The sequence below is a fragment of the Anopheles darlingi genome, chromosome 2 (genome assembly GCF_943734745.1).
Source record: "Anopheles darlingi chromosome 2, idAnoDarlMG_H_01, whole genome shotgun sequence".
Classification (NCBI taxonomy): domain Eukaryota; kingdom Metazoa; phylum Arthropoda; class Insecta; order Diptera; family Culicidae; genus Anopheles; species Anopheles darlingi.
In genome coordinates this window covers 86,496,902-86,505,630 of record NC_064874.1, presented here as the reverse complement: position 1 = coordinate 86,505,630, position 8,729 = coordinate 86,496,902, and the positions used below count along the sequence as shown (strand labels likewise).

The 8,729-nt window shown below is 54.0% G+C and overlaps 1 protein-coding gene across 2 annotated transcripts in view; it reads left to right on the top strand.

Annotated features, from left to right (window-relative positions):
- Positions 1–2,081: 2,081 nt before the first annotated feature.
- Positions 2,082–8,729, top strand: part of LOC125951243 (LIM/homeobox protein Lhx3) — a 37,474-nt gene continuing 30,826 nt past the window's right edge. For both annotated transcript variants that reach the window (XM_049679931.1, XM_049679933.1), the window contains exon 1: positions 2,082–2,153. In XM_049679931.1, the coding sequence (XP_049535888.1) occupies positions 2,114–2,153 (40 nt within the window). In that variant the 5' untranslated portion in view covers positions 2,082–2,113. The remainder of the gene's footprint in view (positions 2,154–8,729) is intronic.

Below are 8,729 nucleotides of genomic sequence, written 5' to 3'. Positions count from 1 at the left end.
ATAGCCGTGTGCGTGTGTCGGTGTGGTGCCGGATTGCCAATAGCAACGGCACGGAGGGTGGAGCGAACGTGAGTGCGTGCTACTCCTAGTATCTCCTGCTACTGCTGCTGCTGTTGCTGCTGCTGCTGCTGCTGCTGCTGCTGCTAGTGTATAGGTGCCAGTATTCTCGCTGGAGGAGAACCGGAGGAGAAGGAGTGTACCAAGATGGCACACTCCACCTCACAAACACACACGCGCGCGCGAACACAAAAGGACAACCGTGTGGCATGTGCGCAGCCGCAGGGAAGCGACACTGAACGCCTCGCTGCTGCTCCTAGCGCCAGCGGCAATCCACACAAAATGACGGTTTGGACTACTGTCGCTAAAGCATCGGCCACACAGAAGCTCTTCATGCACCGGCGGTGTTCCTTTACAACGGAAGTGCGCTCCGGATAGGGTTGTTCAGTTGGCTTCGGCGCCTTGGCGACAACGAGAGGTTCCAGGTTCCAGGTTCCCCAGAAGACATCGCCTCGCAGTAAGATTCCATCATCCCGTGTTTGTGTGTGAGAGCGAGAGAGAGACAGAGAGAAAGAGAGAAAGAGTCTTTGTCCGTTGCCAGTTCCCTTGTAGAGGCCAATTAAAAGCACCCTCGGCCAGCATCCTTCAGCCACCCTTGTGTCCTTGCGTCCGAGTAATGAAAATGGTTTTTAATTGACAAAACTTTTCCGGACGTTTTTTTTTTTCCCCGTACGCCCAACAGCCATATACCGTGGCATTGCCGACGGCTTCTGGGGGTAGCCGATTGCACACTGGAGCACTGGAGATTTCACTTTCACGCAGTAAAGTGGTGTTAAATGGCCATCTAATTCCAGTCAACCTCTACACAGCCCGGAAGATTCTTCTCCCGAAACTCCCAAAAGCCAGTCCGCGGACTGAGTGGTCATTGGTGGTGCAGCAAAATGGTGGAACTTTGCGGCCTGTAACGAACCATTAGTATGCTAAGTCGATCGAGCCGGCCCCTTCGAGTACTCATTTAGCCGTCGGTGTCGGTGTAAGTGTAACGCATAATTAGTATAACCCCACGGGTTTGGAAGGTGGTCAGAGCGGTGGTGCGTAATAACAATAGCAGCAGGTTATGAGGCCAGAGACAGTGTGGCAGTGTGGTGCTATGTTGTTGTCTGGTGATTAGATTTGGTCCACGCGTTCGTTCATTCTCGGGCCGCGAAGTGAATCGAGGGAAAATAAAAACTGAAAATTAGAACAAACGAGGGAGGGAGGGAGGGAGGGAGGGAGGGAGGGAGGGAGGGAGGGCAGCGCCTTCTAAAAGGTCTTGATCGGTGGGCTAACCACGGCAGCGGGCGCGCACCACCACTACGGTTCGGAAAGGAGGTGCGCGCGGTCCAATGAGCGACGGTTATGGTGGCGACGGTGGTAGCGGTACACCCGGGCAGTGATAAGCCTTGCGCTTCTTCAGTGTGCTTCAGAGTTCGGTGGCACCTCGTTGACAGCAAACGGTTGCTGCTGCGTCGTCGCGGTTGTCGTAGTCGTCGTCGTCGTTGGGGTCTCTCGGGTGTCAACTGTTTGTGGTTCTGAAGCGCTCTACGGGGGCTCGTTCCTGGAAGCCTCATTATCCTCGAAAAACGAAAAGGTAGTTCTCAGCGATAAACCTCGTGAACTGGACTCTCTAGTGACGTGATAAGACGTGATTCAACCGGGGGGCGGGCCGTACCAAATGTCCGTGTGTGTTTCGAATGCCGGCGTGACGCTCGGTGTGGACGCGATGTCACTCTCCCAGATGGCATTACCATCCGCGATGATGCTGCCACTGGGCCACTCGTCGGCATCATCGATGATGCCGGGCGGAATGCTAGTGGGAATGGATGCCGGTAGTAGCGGCAATGTCATGCCGTTGCCAAATGGAATGCACCACACCAACAACAACAACAACGCCGTCGGCAGCCAAAACGGTCTCGGTGGACTCAGCATTGGAGCGTTGTCACACGGTGGTAGTAGCAGCAGCAGCAGCAGCAACAGCAGCAGCAGTAGTGGCGGCATCGCCGGACAAACTACTTCAGTGGCCACAGCAGTCACCGGGACCGAGCTGATCGGCGGGGATCATCATCCAAATCCCGAAATGCTGTTGGCGCTGATAGCACGCAACAAAGCCCTCGAAGGTAAGTCGATTGGAGCAATGATGATAGAGAGCCCCCCATGACCATAAACAACCTCGATGGCCTTCCCCCACCACTCCGGGTCCGGGAGCCGAGCTCTAAGCGGGGCCATAAAAATCAAATCCCAACCCCATTGCCCCTGGATCGGGTGGTTCAAGCGAAATCAAAGCCAAACGAAGCAGAGACCCGCACCCGTCGAATCAGGGTCCAGACGGGGTGGGGGAGGGACCGTTGTCCGAACATCATCGCGATATCGAGATATCTGAAGGGAGTGTCCATACCGTCCGATAGCTGCTGCCGCGGTGTTATCGCGGTATCTACCCGGAGACCGGCTGACACGTACAAGACAGTTTCTCTTGTCCAAACTTCGATCCTCAGATCTGCCGCACTGCGAGACAGGGCCGTGCCTGGACCCGCCTTTAATGACCGATAAGTGCCGCGCTCCGCGACCGACTAGTGTTGGCCGTCAAGTACAACAACACGACTACGGTTCGCGATGCCCCATTCTATCCGATTGGACACGGAATACAAGATCCGGTACCTCAATCTGTCCAGTACGTTCTGAAGCGGTCCTTCTACTCGGCAGGGAAGTTAGTATCGCTTCGCACGCACTCGGTCGTATTAAGGGCCGTGTTGTAGGGCGATATATCTAACCTAAATAGACGCAAAAGACCTTCCGGCCTCGGATGTACTGCGCGGATTGTTAATCACGCAACGTGCCGTTCACGGTGCAGTGTGCTAGTGTTTGCGCAAGATAATGCCACCATAGTGCGGTGCTGGGTGCTGTTGGGCCGACGACCAAATACTGAATCGAAGCTGCGAAGCGAGAGACCTATGGTTTGTCTACTGGATTACCGGCTCGGGAGCACCCACTTCACAACCACAGCGTGGGCGGTTGGGTTTGGTGGGTGGATCCGTATCGAGAGCTCGGCAAACAGACGTGGAGGCCCCCTTGGTTACTCCCGTATTAGTTGCAACCGGGGGTGCGCTAGCGCGCTAACGCCTTAGTGTCTAAGAATGTTTGCTAAAATACTAGAGAGTACCGCCAGCGGGTGCTACTGGATGGAGTAGGGTGGTATCTCCTCTTCTTCTTCTTCTTCTTCTTCTTCTTCTTCTTCTTCTTCTTCGTCGTCGTCGTCGAATGGTTTGTGCCACCGTTTAGGCGGTTCCGGAACGGTGCGAGTACAAGAAAGGCATCTTCATAGCTGCTATCTCGGTTGCTACTACAAGCTGCTGCTGCCAGGGTACGCATCGCGTTGGCCGGCCAGGCAACCGAAGGCCACCCACTAGGTGGCCAACGCTATCGGTTCCGATCGCAGCACCACCACCAAGCGATAGAGTCCGCGTTACAAGCACCCGAAACCGTCAGATAAGTAAAAAGTTGCGTTCTCCGGGGCCACCGGGTTGAACCCGGGTATCTGATCGTGTGTTTTTCCCGTGTCCCGATAGCGATCGGGAACCGGGAGTCGAGGGACCACTCTTTCAGTTGCCCTCCCTCCTCCTCCTCCTCCTCCTGATTGGAGGAGGTCCACCGTGGCCCTTGTCTGTTCCGGAGCGATCTCGGATCGCTATCGCTGGTGACATTTGTCCAACGACGTTGTTACAGGGCGACCCCTATGGCCACCCGGTCGCAAAGTGACCGCTTCTGCACACATTCAGGCAAATGGCGGCAATAGCGTACCGCACTTATCGGGCAATCATGTCATTCCGGGCGTAATCACTGTCACGTCAAAACACTTACCCAGTTTTAAACGCTCTACCAATTCTCGATGCGTCGATCGGTCGCGTCGCCAGCCCGAGGATTCTGGGATTGTAGACGAGGATTTTTTTTTTTGTTGCTTGCTTGCTGCGCGATCTTCCAGGGCAATAAAAATCCCGTCCCGTCTGATCAACTGTCGCCGCTCTTGATCGGAAGTTAAAGTCTATTGCCCTCTTGCCCGCCCATCCGCCAGGTCGAAGCTAAACGGTTTTCCAAATCTCTCAAATTACGGCTAACGCGGGAAAGGCGATCGTATTGTCAAAACGGGCGAGGTCAAACGGTTCGGGTCCGTAAAGGCTAGCAATTGAAACCCCTGATAAGCCATCGTGAGCGCGTACGATCGGGAGTCATTGCTTGAGACGATCGAGCGATCAAGAGACGACCCAGCGAATCTGGTGGCTCTGGTTAGGCAGCAGGGCCAAAGGTTATCAGCCGAACTCGCGTGCCACCAGCCGAATCACCGAACAGTTTGGACGTGTAGCGTTCCGAGAAGCGCGAGCCCCGGATCGCGCACAGCGCACTGGACTGGACGGCGGTTCCGTTATCTCCGGAAGTGTTTTGACGAGAAGCCACTACGCATCCGTCCATCCGTCAGCCACCCAGCAAACGCAAAACACCGTGACATCGTGATCGACTACGGATTGTGATTGCAACTCACGATCGCGACTAGCAGCCGTAAGTTGCGCAAATCACACACACACACAAACGCGGCTAGCAGTTAGAACTATTTGCAGAATCAGGAACCTTGGGTCCCGACTGGCCGGCACCAGGTAAGCTGCCATCGTGATCGTGCTCGTCTGCGCTGCTACAAATGGCCAATTTCTAAGGAACGTGTTCAACCACCACGCGCCATTTCTCCGGTCGCGGCGTCTCGGCCGGCGTCTATCGCGATAAGGCACAACTCCTCCCCTCGATGATCGATGAGATATAACTCGCACTAATTGATGTGTCCCGGAACCCGGCAGGGGTACAGGTAGGCAGCACAGAGATAGGGAGGGAGAGAGTAGGGGAGGTGTTTCTGATTTCTGTTTGATTCATCGCCCGGGATCGGGATTTGTGTTCCGATGGCTCGTGGCGCCTGCTGTTCCAGCAGGCCTGTACCCCATCAGGTGGCTGCATGGGTTGGGGACAGGAGTAGCAGCAGCAAGTGGTGGTGGGTATTGATTGTTGGTACTCGCGCAGCAGATCGTCGGGCAATCAAATTGATTGATTGGGACGTAGGATGGCCGCTGTCCAGCGCGTCTCTCCTGCTTCACCGTGCTTCGGGCTTCGTTTCGGGAGAGCGGAAACGGAACATCGGATCCTCCCTGGACGCTGGGTGGATTGATGGATTTTAAAGCCCCTTTCAGTGCGTGTGCGCGTGCGTGTCTGTGTGTGTGAATACACCATGAGTGGTAATCTCGATAATTTGCTGAAACATGCCACTCAGAGGACCGACCCCGATGGAGCACGATTTTGATTGCCTTGATGGCCGGACTTCACGATTTGTCACAATTGTCATGCATATGTTTGCCTTTCAATCAGATCACTTTTGGGAAGTGCCACTTTCGTTCCAGCCATTCAAAAGTCCACTCTCCACTCCAAAACTCCAAACTCGTCCATTCGTCATCTCCCTCCCAGGGAGGTGGAGTAGACAGTTTGGTACCATTTGGAATGCCTGGCACGGCGGCCACTCCGGGTAGGGAGGGGGGCACGAAGAGGTGATTGAATTAGGTCACCAATTCGAGGCTCGATAAGGACTCGGACATCATATTCTGGACCGGAGTACCGGATTGATGACGCTGACGCGCTTATGGCGGGGCGGCGAGTGGGAAGGTATTAATTATGTTGCCTGATTTATTGCCCAATTGTTTGATTGCCGACGATGACGACTACGATCGGTCGTGCCGTGCCGTGCCGTGCCATCGTGGCTACTCAAAATCTCTTATCAGCCCACGGAACTCGGTGCTAGATTGGCCACTAGAAGGATGGAAGGAGGGGCGTAAAAGTAAATTGAAAAAAGTGACTTCGTCTCGCCCCCCCCGAGGATGACAGCCGGACCATCGAGTGGTCGATTGATTGGCGGGTATGTAAATTGGATATTTTGATTAAATGATCGAAAGGAAGGGAGAAAAAATCAGTCGTCGGTCGCCAAATTTTTCTAATCAATCGATCGGACGACGACACCTGTTACCGCGATACCGCGGAGCAATGATTACTTGATGTTGTACTAAAAAGGCGTCTCGCGCGTTGTACTAAGCGCAAGCCGAGGTTTCTGCCCATTGCGCCATTTCGAGCGATAGATTTGGGGAGAAAAATTGGATAAAAATAAACCTCAACTACTGACTGGCTTAACGGGGCTTAACCGTGGTTACCCCTACTTACCTGCTTGGCAGGGTGCCTTATCAGTCACAATCACCTGCTGTACTCGGTCCTTACACTTTTGGGGCTGGGGCTACGTGCCATACCGTGCCGTGCCGTGCTGTGCCGTGCCAGCCAGCCCAAAGTCGATACGCAATCGACAATCGTCTTCCGCGTGCTGTGGCCTCGTTAATCCACCCCGGGGGACTGCATCGCTGGCTAAAGGCTGGCACACACTAATCCATCCCGAAGCCAGGGCATAATCCAACCATTGATCCACTCACCACTCTCCCCGCTACGCGCCACCGAACGGGCGTAAAGTCCGGCGTGGTGCCAACCAAGGGGGGGTGCATCCGGGAGTGCCGAGTGCGTGTGACCGTGAGGTCTTCGTCGTGTGCATTTATTTTCCATTTAACCAAACTTCATCGATACACCATCGTTGGCCACTTTACACCACCACCTTCGGGCGGTGCCACGTGACCAACTCAACGCTGCTGCTGCTGCTGCCGCCGTATTCATTAGCTTCCGGTTCTTCCGGTCTGTTAACCAACCCGAAACCACCAGCCTCTCCTGTGCCCGGGAAATTGTTTTGCCAATTGCTGCAGCAACCAGCAAACCACACACACCACGACACGGCGCCTCAGGGGGTAAAAGCAGAAGTGGCAGCGAAGCAAGGAAGGGAACGGTAACAAAAAATCGTTCGCACGTGGCCTCCGGCGGTGTGTGTGTGCCTGTGTGCTTATGTGTGCCTAGCCACTTCAACGGACGAGCCCGAAAACCAACCCCCTAATTGAATGTGTGAAAATGGTTGTTTAAATAGTTTTTCCTTCCGGCAATTCGGCCGGTCCGGCAGTCCCCCATTCCGATATCGCTCGTTGCATTCGATCGATTCCGTTCGATTTGACTTTTGGTTGCTGAGAGGGAATGCTGAGCGTTTGCTCCAACTCCAGTTCTGGTTTTTGTGACATTTTCCCGCGTACGTCGTTCACTTACTCACTACAAGTTGTGTGTACAGCACGATAGTCCTAGTTTCACTTGCTGCAAAGCATCGTTAAATCATGTTTTTCTTTCCATTGTTTCGCACAAACTACACGGGTGAAGTTGTTTTTCCTTATGCCCCTCGGTGCCGATCTCTGACAACCGTGGTATGCTCACCATAAATCCCTAGGGATAACGATCGACGGGGACAACCAGCTAACAAGGGTGGACGGAGGGACTGAAAGGAACATGATCCAGAGTGCGTGACGCGTGCCGGGTGCCGGGTGCCGGGTGCATGGGTGCGTGCAAAGCGATGGCTTGTGGCACCGGAAAAAGGATGTTTTGAAACATAATATTTATCGATCTAGGACCGTGCGCGCGCGTTCGCTCGCTAGCGCCAGGGACCATATTGTTGTTCGTCGATGATGTGGCTTTCTTTCTTCCCACCGCTGGCCGGCCAGCACGTGCCACCCTCCTCGCCATGTTGATTGTGGGCGCGCTAAAAAGCCAAAAATGGAAACAATTTTCACATGGAACCATCGAGGCTGAAAGGTGAAGGTGGATTGTTCGAGTTGAGAAAATGATTTTTAATCGACTTTGAATGAAGTACTGACCGACACCACTGTCAAAGTGCCTGGCACACGGAATCGAAGCAAACATAGACTGCATTCTCGTCTAAAGCGGGATGTGACGTAAGACGTTCTCCGGTACGTAGCAGGCTACGGTTACGGTAATCGAATCCTCGTCCAATGTCCAAAAGATACATTTCCGCCCAGATAGATTGTTGCACTTTTTTTCCCCGACAGAAGAGGTCACTTGCATCATTATCGATGCTCGGCACCCCTACCGATCACGTTACCGAGCACCACGTGTGCCCAGAGTGACCATATGACGCACGTCATCGACAACATTGACTTCTTGAAGTTTGTCCCTCGTGTTTGGCTCGTGTGGCTGCGGACAGATTCGGAGAGAAACATTCCACCCTCCTCCTCCTTCAAATGATGCGTCGATGCCGATGAACCCCTGCGGTCCACATGTCCCCAGCGCATTCCTCACATTTTTTATAGCATTTTGACCTTTTTTACGTGTGCGGGCTTCTCTCGTATGTTACGCTCGTGCTTCCACCAAACTGGACATCGGACTCACCGGGGTTGGGGTTGAGTCATTAGCCGGATCGTACCAGACGGAGACCAGAAGGTGGACCCTATCCGGAAGAGTAGCGAAGATACATCTGCGTGCGTCCTTACGTGGTAATGAATACAAATCGGACCCCGTATCGTTGGGAGGGTGTTTCGATGCACGTAGCTGCTATGCTCGTTCGGTCCGGGATCTGCCATCGTGACTTACCTGCCCCGCTGCTGCCGGTGTTAATGAGCGATGAGACGCAATCCGTTGACCGACGGAGGGGGTTTGTTCTTTGGAAAATTACCCATTTCCACGGATAGGGGAGTGTTTGGCACTTAGGGCTCCCTTCACCTACTGGGGTGTGCCACTCCCGTGAG